This window comes from Podarcis liolepis, assembly GCF_965112155.1.
Source record: "Podarcis liolepis genome assembly, chromosome: 12".
NCBI lineage: Eukaryota > Metazoa > Chordata > Lepidosauria > Squamata > Lacertidae > Podarcis > Podarcis liolepis.
The window spans coordinates 25427719-25446154 of NC_139563.1; the positions used below are offsets into that span (position 1 = coordinate 25427719).

Below are 18436 nucleotides of genomic sequence, written 5' to 3' on the forward strand. Positions count from 1 at the left end.
TAGCATCCCCTCAAGACCTTCAACCAAGTCATTTATAAAGACGTTGAACAACAGTGGGCCTAGGACAGAACCCTGCAGCACTTTTTTTCAATGATGATTAGGAACTGTTCATGAGCACTCTTTGGATTTGGTTACCAGCTTCTCCACAAGAATATCATGGAGGACTTTGTCGAAAGCCTTCCTGAAATCAAGACACGCTATGTCCACAGTATTCCCTTATCCACCAAGCTTGTAACTCAAAAAAGAACGAAATGAGATTCATCTGGTATGACTTGTTTTTGAGAAACCCATGCTGGGTCTTAGTAATCACAGCATCCTTTTCTAAGTGCTCACCAACCAACTGTTTAATTACCTATTCCAAAAAGTGCTTGACCATTATTTATTCTTGTTGAATGCTTATAAGTTGTTGTTGTTTTTTATTAGCTATTGAGCTAGCCTTCAGCAAACAGCCATGTTTCAATGAAACAGCTGACCTTTGATATTTCATCCTTATTCATGAACGCCTATGGATGTTTTGCAGAGTAAGTGTCCTGGTTGGAGCTCCTAAGGCCAACACTACGCAGCCAGACATCGTGGAAGGAGGAGCAGTCTACCATTGCCCTTGGCCAGCAGCTGACTGTAAACAGATCCCATTTGATAATACAAGTAAGTGAACTGGTTCTGTGTCAACATCGGTATGGAAACATGCAGTTGAACCCAAGTTCTGATGAAGCTGTGCCCACTCCCTGTGGCATTCCCTCCAATGGTGGTCATTTGCCTCATTTAACTCTCTGCAACTTTGCCACTCTTGGGTGTTTGTATGTGTGGGTGTGCTTTGTGAGGAAGGATTCCATGGGGTTCCCCAAAGAGAGAGCAGTGCTATGACCTCCAGTGCTTCTACTTAGGCCACATTCATACTATACATTTAAAGCACCATGACACTATTTTGAACATGGCTTCCTCCAAAGAATTCTGGGAGCTATAGCTTGTTAAGGGTGTTGAGAGTTTCTTCCCCCCTCCCAGAGTTACAATTCCCAGAGTTCCCTGTGAAGGATTGATTGTTCAACCACTCTGGAAATTTTAACTCTGGGGTATAAAGGTCTCCTAACAACTCGCAGCACAGGAGCTATCCCACCCATGAGGCAAGGTAAGGCAACTTGCCTCAGGCGGCAGGATCTACAGGGCCACCAGATCAAGTCTCCAAGAAATGAATAGCCTGCTGCTGCTGTGGTGGCAACAATGGCTGTGGCACACTCCTTGGAGGCCAGATCTGACACTACCTTGGCAGCGCCCCCACTCCATGCCACCTCTACAGCAGCCTCCTGGCAAATAGGAGGCACTGCTGGTCTTCTACCGCCCTTGTTCCTGATGTAGCTCATTATTCCCATCCCGTTCCCGATATAGATTTTCACTCACCTCTTTTTTGCTATGGCAGGGGACATGGAGCGTTCTGTGATAGGTGCCAACATGTATTGGTCCAGCCCTGCTCAGTGCCCTTGGCAAACTACAGTTCCCAAAATTATTTGGGGGAAGTCAGAAGTCTTTAAAGTGGCACCATGGTGTTGTGAATGTGGTCTTAGGCTCTCCACCTTCACTAACTTTCCTGGGTGTCCTGAACCTTCCCCCACCCCGGATGTTTTCATGCAATGTGATTTACACTGGAGTCCTTGTTTTTGTTTCGTGTTTCTTTTTTAAGAGGTCTTGCCTTGAGTTTTACATAGTGAGCTCCTTGTTCAGTGTTCCTCTCTGAAGCTGAAATCTGTGTGGACTCAGTGTTTAGCACCCAGTCTTTTGCATCTCCATATGCGCGGGGATTTCTGTCTGGTTGGGTGGAGCGAAAAGGTACCCTTGCGCTGCATGCTTATTTAATTCTTTTCAGAGGGGAGAACTTTCTTTCAGGATAATGGAGGCTGGGTGGAAACCAGTGTAGGCATCATATGGATGGATTGCATCCACTTCAAACCCCTCCCCCACCCCCTCCGACAGATGGTTCCTATTTAATTAAAGGGAAAACACATTTGAGACAATTCGGGCTGTTTATGTTTGCTGTTGTTTTCCCTTTATGGCCCTTGAAAACCATTTAGTGCTAGTGTCTTCTGAAACATTAAAACTGAAAGGTTTTAATTTAGTCAGATCTGATCTTTAGAAGGGATGGGGGCTATGATTCATGGAACTTAGTTTAACTTTAGTGGTGCTTTCTTGAGAACATGGGTACACCCAGCCCCCTTTCTGCAAACATCTATTTCAAAACTTCCCTGAGAGGGAGGCAAAATTAGTAAGGTGATACCTTTGTACACACCAGTGTCTTCCGAGGGAGGTCTCCTTCAGACTCATGTACAGTAAGGAGGCTGGAAGTGAAACTCAGCTCAACAAGCAAAATTTAGATGGGTACAAACATTGTACAGTATTGTGTAATTCGCCCTATGTCCTGCCTGAGCACATGAAATGGTTGTGGGACAACAGAGAAAGAAATCTTAAGGACACAGTCCTTTGTAATGACTCAGTTACAAAGAAACAATGGTGTTCCTACCCCACAATAGCTTTAAGAATCCCCCAGTTCCCAGACTTTTAAGTGTGTTGTCAAAGTTCTATTTTACAACCAAATAAGACTCCCCCAATGGGAGGTATGTTTGACCAGGTGACAGGGTGCTGTAATCATATATCTCAGTAATTTACTTTGGGATCTATAGCAGAGCAGAAGTTGGATCAGGGTCTACTGGTAGAGCTCTGGGTGATCTGTGGTAGATCAGCAGGGATTCCTGGGTCCCAACTGTTTCAAATTTGCAACAACAAGGGCTTTCTTTTTCCTCTTTATTGCAGGAACCCTCTTAAAAGAGGAAAAAGAAAGTCCTTGTTAAGGAAGCTTAAGGAGAGAAAAAAAGAGAGCAGATTTCTGTGTTAAAGAGTTCTGAACTCATTTCTGGTACCAAACAGACACTCCTGAGCTGAACTTGTGTTCAGAGGTGCCTTGCTCCTTAATCCTAAACATGCCATGTCTGCTACTGCTACCACTTGGTCACTATTTTACAGCAGGTTCCAGTTGATGGACCTTGGGACTCTAGTAAAAGCAAAGCAGATTGAGAAATAGGTACACTGAGGGAATGTCCATGCTGTACGACCAGAATGTTGAGTTTACTTACATTCTTTGCGTATGTGTTTTCCCACAGCAGGTGTAGGGAGCCTTTGACCCTTCAGGTGTTACTGAACCACAGCTTCCATCATCCCTGAACTCTAGGTTGAAGAACACTTCCCTAGCCCACTGAGAGCTGGTCATGTATGCCTGCTGATGTGCCACCAATGTGCACAGAATGATAATGTCTTTTGACAAACTTCTGTAAGCTCTCCTAAATGTGAGTTAGTGATGGCAGAACAGGACCTGGATTACTATGTCTGTAGGCAAGCACACATGATCTCCTTGCCACAGGTTGTGTACAGGTGGAAGTCAAGAGGAACAAAGTTATCCCTGCAGCTAACATTTGCAGATACAGTCATGAAAGCAGGTCCTCAGAACTGAGAATTTATGGGCAAAGGTTTGTAGGAAAGGAACGAACAGTAGTGGATCAATGCTCTCAGAAGTAGGGAGCACAGGAACGCAGAAACAGGTTGGAGGTAGGATGCTAAGAGACAGTGTTAGAAACAGAGATATGAAAGCTAGGAGCTAAATGGAACCTTGAATATAGGTTATGGGTGCAACAATGGAATGTCTTGGCATGCTTTTTTAATAAGGAGAATACAAAGCTGAAAATGAATGAATTGCAACTAAAATATTATGTTCATTTTTTACATGGTCTAGTCCTTCCCAAGCCCACCCACCTAATATTCTTAAGAGGGTCTCGTCTCCAGTCTTCATAGAGTAGCTGGAAGTGGGGAGGCAGAAAAAGGTCCTCCTTTCCTTCCACTCTATGGTTTTAATTTGAAATCTTGGGCACAGTACTGTGCCCAGAGCTCAGAAACTGCTCGCACTAATGAAATTCCCTGTTGCAAAATGCACCTAGAACAATGGGAGTTTCAAACATTGCTAACAGCACAAATCTACTGATTGCATTAACATTTGTATAATCTCTGTCTACCTTCCTTTGGCTACTACTGTATTGCAACCCCAGAAATACATCCTGGCCCTTTAAGCACATTTGGAGTTACTCGTGCAGAACTAAACTAGAGGAAATAGCATTCAGGTTTTGGAATAATACGATGAACAATATGTACAAAATCTCTAGTGTTAAACATCTACGTTAGTGAGTGTATGTGTGAGAGAGTTTGGCTATGCCATGCTGTCCTTATAATGTTTCCTTAGAAGTAAGCCCATTCAATGAGCATATTCTTTCTCCATCAAGTCTCCTTAGAATCATGGCTTTAGTTGACTAGCACACATACTTTCAAGTATCGTAGTGACATCAAAAGTGTAGTGATGGACTCATTTCCCAAATTTGTCTTGCACCTGTATCTTAAAAAAAAAAAGAGTATGAGAAGTCACCAAAATAGATAATGTAGTAATTAGAAAGTAATTAGAATTCACCTCGTTAATATAGCCATGCTCTCTGGAGCTACAGGTAGCACCTCTTGGTAGCTTCTGGGAGTGTGTGTGTGTGTGTGTGTGTGTGTGAGAGAGAGAGAGAGAGAGAGAGAGAGAGAGAGAGAGAGAGAGAGAGAGAGACTATTTCACCAGGCCCTGTTGTGAGTGTGCAAGGACAACAGCACCAAGAACACCACAGACCTGGGGAGGAGACTTTGACATCATATGCCTCTAGCATCACACATCGCCAGCATCCAAATTCAGAGGCAAGCCAGGAGTCAAATTCCATCTGGCTGGATGAAGAGAAGCCCTGCCTCCTGGAGACAGTGACATCCAGTGTTAAGAACATAAGAATCCCACTGGATCAGGCCAGTGGTCCATCTAGTCAAGCATCCTGCCTTCACAGTGACCAGCCAGATGTCTATGTAAAGTCCGGAAGCGGAATCTAAATGCAACAGCATTGTCCCCATGAGACACCATCTCCCCTGGGCTCACTGCTGGTCATGCCATGACAGCAGGGATACCAGAGACCTAGGGAGTGATGCTGACCACAACCCTCCAGCTTCTCTTTCTTAGCTGTCCACCAGCAAGGGATGAGCCAGGAGCCAAGTTTCAACTGTAGCCATGCTTCTTGTGTTGTTTTAATCTGTTTTCTTGCAGTTCATTTGACTAGACTTTGGGCTCTAAATCTTGCAACAAAAGAAAAGTCATTTTAATATGACTAGTCAGAGCCACACAAGGAAACATTTTGGTGGCACCGAGCTGAACCTCTGATGTCTTACGTCACTGCTCGGTCCTTTCCCACTCGCAAAAAGAGATTTTCCAGTTTAATGAAGAATGGGAATGGAAGCCAACTGGCATTAATTACAGACAAATGGGACTGGAACAAACACTACAGTCATTTTATAGACTTGGGGTTTGCTAATACCAACGTTCTGGGTGTGACCTCAAAAAGAAAATGAGAGTCGGGTGGGCAGGGGTGTGTTAATACATAATATTTTAGGTCTGAATATCCAAAAGCGTAGTGTAACATAAAAAAATAGTTTGGGCGTAATTTGAAATTCATTTATTTTTGTACAAAAAAGACAATAAATGATTAACTCTTAGTGTTGCATGAGTGTGGACTCTGGACAACAGCTACAGGCAAGAAGTTAAAGCAGGTCCAGTCCAAGGGCCACATTCTACCATTAGCAACCTTTCAGGGGCCACATGCCAGTGGCAGTCAGGGCCAGAGGCAAAAGTGGTTGGGGCAATGACTTTAACCATAGGCTACATTCCAGTATCTTAAAAAGCAGAGACATCACCTTGCCAACAAAGGTCCGTATAGTTAAAGCTATGGTTTTCCCAGTAGTGATGTATGGAAGTGAGAGCTGCACCACAAAAAAGGCTGATCACCGAAGAACTGATGCTTTTGAATTATGGTGCTGGAGGAGACTCTTGGGAGTCCCATGGACTGCAAGAAGATCAAACCATTCTGAAGGAAATCAGCCCTGAGTGCTCACTGGAAGGACAGACCCTGATGCTGAGGCTCCAATACTTTGGCCACCTCATGAGAAGAGAAGACTCCCTGGAAAAGACCCTGATGTTGGGAAAGATGGAGGGCACAAGGCGAAGGGGACGACAGAGGACGAGATGGTTGGATAGTGTTCTCGAAGCTACCAGCATGAGTTTGACCAAGCGGCGGGAGGCAGTGGAAGACAGGAGTGCCTGGCATGCTCTGGTCCATGGGGTCACAAAGAGTTGGACAAGACTAAACGATTAAACAACAACACATTCCAGCAATGCAAAAGCTTCAGGCTTCTATATACACCCACCCCGATCCAGGCAAGAAAGAGACCTTGTCATAGTTTCCAGATAGGCAAAATCACTTGAAGAAGGAGCAGAGCATCACCTGGGGAGAAGGGGTGGGGTCTGAGGACCGCCTCAAGTCCAGAGAGCCCTATTTGGTCCCCAGGCCTGTGGTTTCTCTGCTCCTAATGAAAGAGGTTCAAAAGACCACATTTCAGTCTCTGCTTCCAGTTTGTCCTTAACCCCTGAGCACAGGGCTCTTTAGACATGTTTTCTGAGTAAGATGGCATTTAGAAAGCATTATGGGACTTGTAACCTTTCAATGTGTGGAGACTCCACAGCACACTTGGATGAGTTTCTGGCTTCCTCCGCCAACAATACTTGCCGCACAAGTCGACAGAGCAGGAGCAGGGGATGAGGACACTTCCTACAAGCGGCCTTTGTGAAAGAGCCATAACAGCAATTCCTCTGTTTTGGTCCAATTTTGAAACTATTGCAACATTGTCACCCAAAGCTTCAGAATGCATGGCTGACTTGGAGCAACGGCACGATCTCTCTTGCGGCGGCTTTATGCTGGAAGTTTATGAATGGCTGTTGCTGAGGATCTGAGCATAATAAGACCCCTGTGGGATCAGACCAAAGGCCTATCTGGCCCAGTATCCTGTTTTCCTCAATGGCCAACCAGATGCCAGTGGGAATCCTGCAAGCTAACATTAGGGAAATATTTATTTTGCCCTAATGGGGAATAGCTTCCCTTGCTGGTTGCTCTCCAGCAAGTGCTATTAAGAAGCATGCACCCTATGTACTTGGATCGGGAGGCAGCAAATAGCCATCATTAGTATGGGTTAATAGCCTTGTCCTCTATGCATTTGTCTAATCCCCCTTGAATGCTGCCTAAGGTGGTGCCCACTGCCGCATTTTATGGCTGCCAATTCCATAGTTTAACCGTGTGAAGATGTACTTCATTTGTCTCATGCGAGCTTTCCACTAATCAGCTTCACCAAACGACCCAGAGTTCTGCTGTTTTGACAGAAGGAGAAAAAAATCCCCCTTACTTTCTTTCCAGCATACATACTCTTACAAATCTTTACCATTACTCACCTTTTATAGCTGGGTCATCATTTTCATGGAGTTGTCCACCAAAACCCCCAAGATCTCATACCTGCCCTTTGTCTCTGCTCACCATTCCCTCATGGAAGGAGAGACTCACACTCTCCTTCACTGCCCAGCACAGGGTAACTGTTTGTGTCAATTACCCATTACCTTGCTTTATACTGCATAAAAGTTCTTCTCCCCAGGCAATTCCAGGGAACTGATTCAGCCTGAATTACTACACTGCTAAGCAGCCTCACAGCTTAGTGAAAACTTCAAGCATCTAGTAATCTTCTACATTTACTAACTCTAGAAATTATGGGGGGAATATTGTACCCAGGACTTTTAGGGGAATCTGTCCCCCTCTCAAACCCATAACAGTAGGTCCCCATTGTTTTCTCTGGGAGCAAAGAAGTTCAATTTTAAAAGCAAAAAGCTGTGCTCCAGGTGCAAGAAATGAAGGCATGGCTTAACTATGGAGCATGCAAAATCCCCCCAACCCATTCCATCCATAGTGTGATAAGCACAGGGATTATGGATGGCCGCTTTGGCATCCTAAGAGGCCACCCACTAAGGTAAGCAATATGTTGTGGAATTTGGGGGTGCTTTACATGAAAAGTGGCCCTTGTGGGCATAAGAACACATCAAATTGTGCAACAGGGCTGGCCATTGGGTATATGGACTGTGGCTGATGGGAACTGGAGTCCTATAACAGATGGAGGACCTCAGATTTGGAAAGGCTGGTGCCCATTATTTCAAGGTTCTTGGAAAGACAGATGTAGTAAAGAAATAACTTCTTCCTAGGCATGCATAGTATTGCACAGCCAATATATTTTTTAATAGGAGACTCTGAAAGGCCTTGTTTTTTCTTCTTTGGCACCCCTTTGTTTCCAATATCCACTTGCAACTAGAACTGTAGCATCAGAAGGGGCTCAAAGGGTCATCAAGGCAATGGAGGAATCACAGCTAAAGAAAGTCATCAAACCTCTCTTCAAGACCCTCCAGTGAAGGAGAGTCCATGAGAGTCCATCCCAAAATGCTAGTGGTGATCATGAAGGGTATATAGGAAAATGCTATTCTAGGATTGCACACAGCTTCTTTCAACAGCTGTTGCTTCTTGGGCCTTTTACAACTTCCACTTTATTTTTAACACGCTTATTCCTACAAAAAGCCCCACCCCTTTTTGAATCTCCTTAATTGAGAATTGAGATTTTTAGTTTTAGGCTGGCTGAACTGGGAGCAAACAGCTCAGTTATAATTCCGGTTCCAAGAAGAGTAAATAGCTTTCCCCCTGGTTAATTTTATTTCTTCCATGCCTCCATCTTTAAAACATCAGCAGCAAAGCCTACGTCCTGATTGCCTTACTCTGCTATTGGGTTCAGTTCCTGAAAGTCCATAAATCCTTCCCTCTGGTTGTTTTGTGTATACAAATAGGTACCCACTGATTTCAGCAGAATGAAAAGAACAGAAAACCCAAGAGCATGTTTTGGTTTGATTAGAGAGGGAGGAAGGGAGAGGAATTGCTCACAGCCAGTAAATCTAGGGGGATGACAACCTGCAGTTGAGTTCCATTTGGGTTAAAAGGATGCCTGTGGGTCAGTTCAGGCTTTACAAATTGGCTGCTCATCGGGTGCTTCTCTCTTAGTGACTGCTGTAGTGCTTGAAGGGGAAATGAGAGTCTGAGGACACTTGCCCTGGGGGAGGGGGGTGCTTTTGAGATGCTGGGGACCCACAACCAATGTGTGCACCATGTGTTTACAAAATGTGGTGTTTCCTTCATGCAATAAAGCTGTTTTGTCAAAAGGCATGAGTATTATAAGGCGGAAGGCAGGGATGAGTGTGCTAGCCCTGCCCCTTTTGTCATGTCCTCAGGCCAGTTTCTCCTGCCTTCCACATTTTGATGGGCAAACGTCTGCTGTGGAGCCTGCTGTATGCACATAGACTCTGCATTATTAATTAATTAATTAATTAATTAATTACAATTACGCACTGCCCTTCGCCCGAAGATAGCATGGCAATTCACAAGATAAAACTACAGGATAAATGCACAAATAAATAGCCAAGACAAAAACAAAACACACACACAAACCCACATTTAACAGGCTGTAGAATATTAAGCAGCCAAAGGCCTGGTTGAAGAAGAACATTTTCACCTAAAGATTATAATGAAGGTGCCAGACAAACCTCCCTGGAGAGAGCGTTCCACAAATGAGGAGCCACTGCAGAAAAAGCCCATTCTCTTGTTGCCACCCTCCGGACCTCTTGTGGAGGAGGAATACCAATAAAGGACTCAGATGATGAATGCAAAGTCCAGGATGCTTTATATGGGGAACGCAGAATCCAGGATGGTTATATTGAGGTGTTGCAGCCCTGAGCCATTGGGACTGCAGAGGTTGAGAACCTCAGGCCCAGGGCTCAAATGCCTTTCTATCTGCCCAGATATGGTGGAAGTTGTAGCCCACAGCACCTGAAGGCTTCTATGCTGGGTACCACTGCTATCCACTGAGAAGCCTCATTCCTGACCTGATCTACATGCATATTCAGAACTTCTTTGGAGGTGTTGCTACACTTGCCCTCGCCACCTGGAGCACAACTTACATTTTGAGAGTTGTTGTTGTTATTGTTTTGCTTAATAAGCCATCTTGGAGATTGTTGCAGCAAAAAGGTGGACTTAGAAGCATTTTAATTAATTAATAAAGCCAGCCTGCCTTTGAAAATAAGGATCCTGTTGCAGTTCTCTGAAGTGGCCGGAAGGGGTAGCTGGAGAGCAATGCAAAAATACTTCCCTACACTGTCTTCACAATTCTAAATTTAAGAATATTTGTTCAGTACGTTCTCTGAATCCCTATCCTGTTAAAAATGTGACACACTAAAAATATATATTTAAAAATCTTAATTTACTGTAAAATAGCTTCTTTTCCTTTCCCGAAGCCCAGAATTGTTGGAATGAGATTTTGCTAATCTTGAATGATTAGGTGGTTTTCCTTCCCCTTTGGGTGTGCTCAATCACACCTTGACGAAACAGGTTGTGCTTTTCAACCAAAGGCTGCCTCACTGTCAAGCTGCAGGAGGGAAGATCTTTGGCCAAGTGTGCAGCTGAGATAAAGCATGAGTCAGTTTGGCCAGGAACAGAGCTGATTGTAACCAGAGCCAGGTACTTGTTTAAGGAAAGGAGAGGATGTATTGTGATACGCCAGGGATTTAATTACACGGAGAAGCTATTCACTGTTAAGATGGTGAGACGCTGTGGGACATTAACTACAAGACAGGATTTATTTCTGGAGAAAAGAAGTGAAAAGCTCACCGTCTCACTGCTTTTTGATACAAGACGTTTAGGAACCTCTAACCATGTACGGGAAAAGTGTGTGTGGTGGATGTGTGGCTCCTGTTGTCGACTGTGACTTTTAGAAAGTAAGAGACGCAGTTTAGTTAACCTGGATCTAAGGCTTGAAAAATCCACTCTCCGCTCTCAACTTAAGCCCAGAGATCCAGAATCCTCTGGATTCTGTTTTACTTCAGCTCGCATTAGCCCCAGCCAGTATGGCTAGTGGTCAGGGGTGATGGGAGGGCTACAAGTTCTAAATTTAAGAATTGGACTGGCAGTCCAAGGAAATTGCACAGGTTAAAACTATAGTGCATGCGCAGCTTTAGAATCATGATGTTGATATTGTCTTGGATGAAGCAACTTCTGACTTTATGGAGAATGCTCCTGAAGTGGAAATATCCGCCAACTGAGTTAGATTTTCAGATTTGGATGAATTAAAGTAATCCACCGGAATACTATTTTATTTTTACTTTTTATCATTTCTTCTTCCTGTGGTACTTTTTTTTATTTAAAAAAACGCACAGACTAAATTTAGTGCTCTCTAAGCTGTATTCCATTATTTGTGGTACTTTTATGGATTTGCAGAAGCCCAGACACTCTGTTTGTAATTACTTGCCCTGTTTTCCTAGATTCCACCGGCTATTTCGGACTGCCATGTATGGAAATCACTTCCATGTCGGGAACATTTGGCACAGCCACACGTTAGCGTGTCACCATTTGATGATGGTGCCATGCAACTGTTTTGTTGCACATAGCATGTGCAGGGAAGACTTGGCCAACTCTTCATGGTAGCAGTTCCAACTTTAGGAATAATGAGCCATGGTTCAGCCCTGCTGTAGGGAACAAATAAAGTTGATACTAGTAAGGGTGTAAAGGAAGGTGTTGACTTTTGTGAAGGGAAGTCTCTGTACCATGGTGTACCATACCGGTCTCAGTCAGTGTGATGGCCTGGGATTCGGACTCAGATTCTGAACCTGAGGAATCCCAGCCTGCACAGGATTCTCCGCCTCCAGAACCAGCTTTGCTGGGGCTGGGGCATGAGCCTGAAGGGTCCTCACCTGTGCTGGATCCTCAGGTGCAGGCACCAGCTGAGTCTGCTCTGGCTCCTGAGGTGATGGAGGACCCTTGCCTGCAGGTGCTCCTCTCCCAGCCTCGTCAGAGGAAGCTGAGGTTGCCTCTGAGTCCGGTAGCCCTCCAGCCTCTCCTGAGCTGCAGAGGCTCAGGGCAGAGAGGCGGAGGGAACTAAGTTCCCACAGGAAGAGTGCTCGCCTCCAGGCCAGAAGGGGTGAGTCACCAGAGGATCAGGGCCGCCATCAGGGCCGCCCTATGCCTCGGGGCAGATAAAAGCCAGCCAGCCCCAGTCCCAAGTTGTGGGAGCAACTTTTTAGGTTGCCAGTTCCTGCCTGAACCTTGTCCTGTTTGCCGGCCTGCACTTCTGACCTCTCCTGACTCCCTGCCCTACACCCAGCTTCAGCTTTTACGGACTGCCTTCATATTGCACCTATTACCTCGGACTGGACTCGGACCTCGCCTCTCAGTTAACCCATGGGACCAGCACAGTCAGGTTTGAAGGGGCCCTGGGCACAGTATCCTCTGATGCCTCATCACCAGCACCACTTTCTTGGGTCTGCTGTGAACAGGATGGTGGGGTGGGTGGCATAGGAACATAGGCATCTGCCTTACACAAGTCCAACCAGTAGCCCATCGAGCTTGGTATTGATTGGCAGCAGCTCTCCAGGGATTCAGACAAGGGTCTGTCCCAGCCCAACCTGGAGATGCCAGGGATTGAACTTGAAACCTTCTGCACGCAAAGCAGATGCTTTTCCACTGAGCTATGGCAAACGGCAGAGGGAAAGGGTGCTCTGAAGAGAAGCACCAGGCGAGAAGCACTTCTGCACATTTACTTATTAGGAGGAGACTAGGGCTTGTTCCTTTTAAGCCAAGGTCATGTCTGTGTTTCAGGCTTTGGAAGTTTTTGTTTTCAATCAAAGCTGCATACTTGAGCAACTTATGCGTTCAAATATGCTAGCTTAATCAAAAAGAAAACCTTTAAAGCACAAGGCTTTGCTCGTTTGGCTCCGTTTGCCCAGTGAATCAAAAAATAGTTTGCTTTTATGGGCTTTCCATTCAGGGAGGACCGTGGCCAAATTGCCGCTGTTTAGAGAGGGGGGGAAATGTATTACGTAGGAACACAGGACCCTGTCCTTTGCCAGGGCATACTGTTAGCTTGTTTTCCCCAGTGTTGTCCTCTGTGATTGGCACCAGTCTCAGGCAGCTATGTTTGGGCTGGAGATATCAAGGATTGAACCTGGAATCTCCTATTTGCTCTATCTAGGGCTGGACGTATGGTGCTGGTGGGGAACTTATGGGTGCCAAGCCAAAGGGGCCACCAAGCTGAGCATCTGGGCTTGGGTTCTATCTGACCAAGGTTATAGATTTTAATGGGTTGGTTCTAAATGGGACTAACATTGGACGCAACCCTTGGTATTCACTGAGTGGGCTTGTGATATTCAGAGCTAAACGCTGGGGAAAACTGGAGGCCACCTCAATAGACCCATGACTGCTTCATCTGATATGTATGTTACATGAAGGGCCCTCACTCAAAGTAAGATGTAACCCCACGGGGCCATCTTACTAATTCCATTGCAACTGAGAAAGGTGTCAAGCAAGGCTGCACACTGGCCCCACTCTTATTTAATTTTTACATTAATTCCATGGTGGGCCATCTGCACAACATAAACTTACACCCTCCAAAGCTTGCTGGAAGACACATCTCTGTACTGCTCTATGCAGATGATGCAGCAATACTTTCAAGAACGCCTACTGGCCTCCAAAGAGCACTGAGAGCATTAACACAATACTGCGAGGAGAACCAGCTGGAACTCAACTATCAGAAAACTAAGATCATGGCTTCTCTCCAGGTTTTCTACTCAGCATGGGACATGAACAGGCCAAAGCTTTCAGTGTTGCAGACACTGAGCACCAATTGATCTAGCCAGGACCCCAACTTTTATTGCCAATGAATCCTCCAGGTACTCTGCCTTCCCTATGGCATATCTAGCTAAACTAGAAGTCCCTAAGCACCGGAGGGCTTGGCTCTATGTCATGCCCTCCCCTCGGCTGTCTTTGAAGGCCGATACAGGAAGATTGCTTATCTGGAGAGGCAATGCCTCTGTGACTCTGGGCAAATATAAACAACAGAGCATGTGCTTCTCCAGTGTCTTTATTATAGAGACATTCATACTAGCCACTGCTTAAGTACCCAGGGCGCACAGGTCAATTCAATACCTCACTGCTGCTTTCAGATGCCAATCTTACTATAACACACAACGTTGCCAGATTCTGCACAGCAGCGCTTACGATTCAACGGATGATGACCTGTGCTACAAACTAGATATAATGAGCTCTCGTATTGGAGTGCTTTGTAGACTGGTATCTGTGGTCTTACATGTACTAGCCTTTTGCGCTCTTTCACTCTTGTGTGATGTTCCTACCCCTTCTTTTAGACTTTCTCAGCTTCTTTTGGATTCTTATGGATGGCAAGTTCTTAAAGAAATGGGAGTGCCTGATCACCTCATCTGTCTCCTGAGAAATCTCTATGTGGGACAAGAAACTACAGTTAGAACTGGATATGGAACAACTGATTGGTTCAAAATTGGGAAAGGAGTACGGCAAGGCTGTATATTGTCTCCCTGCTTATTTAACTTGTATGCAGAATTCATCATGTGAAAGGCTGGACTGGATGAATCCCAAGCCGGAATTAAGATCACCAGAAGAAATATCAACAACCTCAGATATGCAGATGACACAACCTTGATGGCAGAAAGTGAGGAGGAATTAAAGAACCTTTTAATGAGGGTGAAAGAGGAGAGCGCAAAATATGGTCTGAAGCTCAACATCAAAAAAACGAAGATAATGGCCACTGGTCCCATCACCTCCTGGCAAATAGAAGGGGAAGAAATGGAGGCAGTGAGAGATTTTACGTTTTTGGGCTCCATGATCACTGCAGATGGTGACAGCAGTCACAAAATTAAAAGACGCCTGCTCCTTGGGAGAAAGGCGATGGCAAACCTAGACAGCACCTTAAAAAGCAGAGACATCACCTTGCCAAGAAAGGTCAGTATAGTTAAAGTCATGGTTTTCCCAGTAGTGATGTATGGAAGTGAGAGCTGGACCATAAAGAAGGCTGATCATCGAATAATTGATGCTTTTGAATTATGGTGCTGGAGGAGACTCTTGAGAGTCCCATGGACTGCAAGAAGATCAAACGTATCCATTCTGAAGGAAATCAGCCCTGAGTGCTCACTGGAAGGACAGATTGTGAAGCTGAGGCTCCAATACTTTGGCCACCTCATGAGAAGAGAAGACTCCCTGGAAAAGACCCTGATGTTGGGAAAGATGGAGGGCACAAGGAGAAGGGGACGACAGAGGACGAGATGGTTAGATAGTGTTCTCGAAGCTACCAGCATGAGTTTGATCAAACTGCGGGAGGCAGTGGAAGACAGAAGTGCCTGGCGTGCTCTGGTCCATGGGGTCACGAAGGGTCGGACATGACTAAACAACCAAACAACAACAACAAATTCTGTTTTAACTCCTTTTAGGTGTTTTTGTTCTTTAGATTTTAAATGATTTTAAAGTATTGTACCCCTCCCTCCTTTTGCTGGTCTACAACCATAATAAAGGTGGTTTTTGTTGTTGTTGTTGAGTGTGCTCACGTTAAGTTGAGGTTGTTCTGGTTCCTTTTCATGGGTGTGTCTGGACTCTGGGGAAGCCTGGGAGCAGATGGCTGAGTTGTATGCTGCTAGGCTTTGCAATCCCAAACAAGCCACACAACTTGACAGTGCTGCAGTGCTGGCCACAGGGGGCGCCATTTATTCCAGAGCAAGCCCTGGCTCTAACACTGAGCTGCGGTTCCTCCCATAACCAGGCAAACTACAAAGTATTATTTACTACTACTGTTTGTTGACTATGTTCAGACCCCAACTTTCCTCCAAGCTGCTCAAGTTGGCATACCTGGTTTTCTTCGTCCCCACTACAACCCGGTGACATCCTGTCCTTTTTTATATATATATAATTTTTATTAGTTTTTTTAACATATCATTTTCAACAGTAATTAAACATATTTTTACATCTTATTCAAATTTTTGACTTCCATCAATCCTGTCTGGAAATTTTCCAATCTAATCTCTCAGTATGCATTTCTTATCTTCCATATTACATTTCAAACTCATAACCAATATCTCTATCTTTTTCTACTTTGTAACACTTTGTATATTTCTCCTTACAAAACTTCTTGTAGTCCTACTAGCATAATTTGTTGATTACAGTTGCTCTTCAAATAATTCATATACTTCTCCCAATCTTCTGTAAATCTCTGGTCCTGCAGGTTTCGAATCCTTCCTGTCATTTTGCCCAATTCTGCCGGTGACATACTGTCCAACTTTTCAGATAAAAAAATCAGGACGCATGTCTTACGGGATGCATTCCTGGGCAAGTCATGTGACCTGTGTCACGATCTTGGTACCTCCGCCCAGTTTTTTTCAGGGTGATGGTGCAACGCAAGAGTGTGGCACTAAGAGAGGCACCCACTGCCCTCATCTTTGCTCTGTGTTCCACCACCAACAAGGGTGCCATCAGTGGGGCTCAGAATGAGGCCTTTTTTGCGGGGGGTGGGGGGTGGGAATCACCTTGATTGTGGAACTCTGCCTACCAAAGTAGGTTGGCCTGGCTCCTCCTCAGTTGCCCTGTAGACGTTTTAAACTTTCTGCCCAGCTTTTCGTGTATTTTAATCTTGCACCCATACTCCACTCTTATTTGTTTTTAATGTGGCTCTGAATAGTCTCCTTTTAATAGTGTTGAGATTTCATTGTGAGCTGCCTTGGGGCAACCTTTTTAGGGCCAAGAGGTGGCACATAATTTTCTTAATATATTAGGGAAGGGGGTTGGGGCTGCCTGCCAGCCCCATATCTGAGTGCTGTTGATACAAGGCTGGAGGGGCAAGTTTAAGGGGAAATGTGTGTCTATCCCCCAAGAAAACCCCCAACCCCAAATAGAAAGAGTCTCCTGTGTATATTTCCTCCACCCTCCAAATCTCCCTTCAGCATTATTATATATTGGGATGGAGAGGTGCTGGAAAATGGGATGGCAAAAAAGGTTTTATTTCCCCCTTTCCTCCATTCTGAAACCTCCCCATATAATGCAGAGAGGGAAGGCTTTAACCTATTGGCACCTCGCTCACAAGACTGTTGTGCTTCTTCTCACTCATGCAGTCAGATCACCGATGCTTGCAGCAGATCTTGGAGGGAAAGCATAGTTTGTTGCTCTGCCTCAGGTGGCAAAATGTCATGTTCTGGCCCTTTACTCCACCCATTCTGAGGTGAGTTTCTGACAGATATAGCTATATAAGAAGCTGCCTTAGTCAGACCATGGCTCCATCTAGCTCAGCATGGTCTGTTCTGACTGACAGCAGCTCTCCAGGGTCTCAGACAGAACCTGTTCCCGTCCCTAACGGGAGATGCGAGAAACTGAACGTGGGAACTTCTGCCTGCAAGGCAGGTACTGGCTGTGGTTTCAGTGTCATGTGAAAGTTCAAGACCCATAGATCAGTAGGTGACTGGTGACAGCCACCCCTCACCCCCAAGGTTAGGGACAGTGGATAGTGAGGGACAGTGAGCTGGTCATCCCATCCACTGTCTTAAGCTACTCTTTCTCCCATGGCCATCCAGGTAGGTTGAATGTTTCCACTTTGGACTGTCAACAATGTTGGTGTTTCGCTCCAGTGCCAAATTCATGGAAGCTGTAAGTCAGGGTTGGAGAACCTTTTTCAGCTCATTACCTTCTGGGAAACCTTCCAAGGGCCACATGACATTGGTAGGCAGGGCCAGAGGTGAAAGCGAGCAGAGTAATTAATACGTAATTTACAATAGTCTAGTTTCTGCACACATGCATCACCCCCTTGCTTTATTCTCCATCCTTACAAGCAAGAAGCATGATCTTAATTGAAGCGGATATTCCATACCCAACTTCCAGGTGATCCAAATTATGGTGCTCAGTTATTATTTTTTAGTCCCTAGCTCTCATGGGGACCAGCTGATTCTCTCCAGAGGGCCAGACCCCCCAAAAAGGGACATTCTGGGATCCAATCAGAAGCCAGAATGGCTTCTGTGATTCCGGGGTGTCTCGCTTGAATCGGGACAGTTCAGTGGTGTGACATTCTAGCCAGACAAAAAACACTCAAGGAACAAGTGAAATAAGGCTGGTGGGATATGAGACCTAGGGAGAGGGGGCTTGGTTGGGGAGGGGGCATGGCCTGGGGACAGTACAAAAGTTAGAGAGGTCTGAGGATCTGCTGTAAACAAAGCGTTTGTGGCAGGTTTCTCAACCAGCGGTCCCCCTTCCCTTTTGCACCCACTGTGGACATAAGCACGTTGGCACTGACACAACTGTGATGCAATCCAACAGCCGGGACATATCACAGAAGGTGGAAGAGAACCCTCAAGCCCTATGGCACTATAGCTAAATGACATGGGCGTTGTCTCTACACTGGGTCCAAGTATTGACTGCTGTACCGACCTGTGTGTGTGTTTCAGTTCTGTAAATGCATGTAATATCATTTGACGTTGAAAAAATACTTTAAATTCCTCCTTTGACAGCATGTGTGTTTTTATTCTTACTTAGCTCAAATAACAAAAGTTTAGGCTCTGTCGAGTGGCTCCTTGATACAAACCAGAAACCAGCGC

General features: G+C 45.2%; 1 protein-coding gene across 2 annotated transcripts in view; it reads left to right on the top strand.

Annotated features, from left to right (window-relative positions):
• The window catches only part of ITGA8 (integrin subunit alpha 8), a 118429-nt gene that overhangs the window by 3459 nt on the left and 96534 nt on the right, over nt 1-18436 (top strand). For both annotated transcript variants that reach the window (XM_083467380.1, XM_083467381.1), the window contains exon 2: nt 521-645. In XM_083467380.1, coding sequence (XP_083323506.1) covers nt 521-645 — 125 coding nt within the window. The remainder of the gene's footprint in view (nt 1-520; nt 646-18436) is intronic.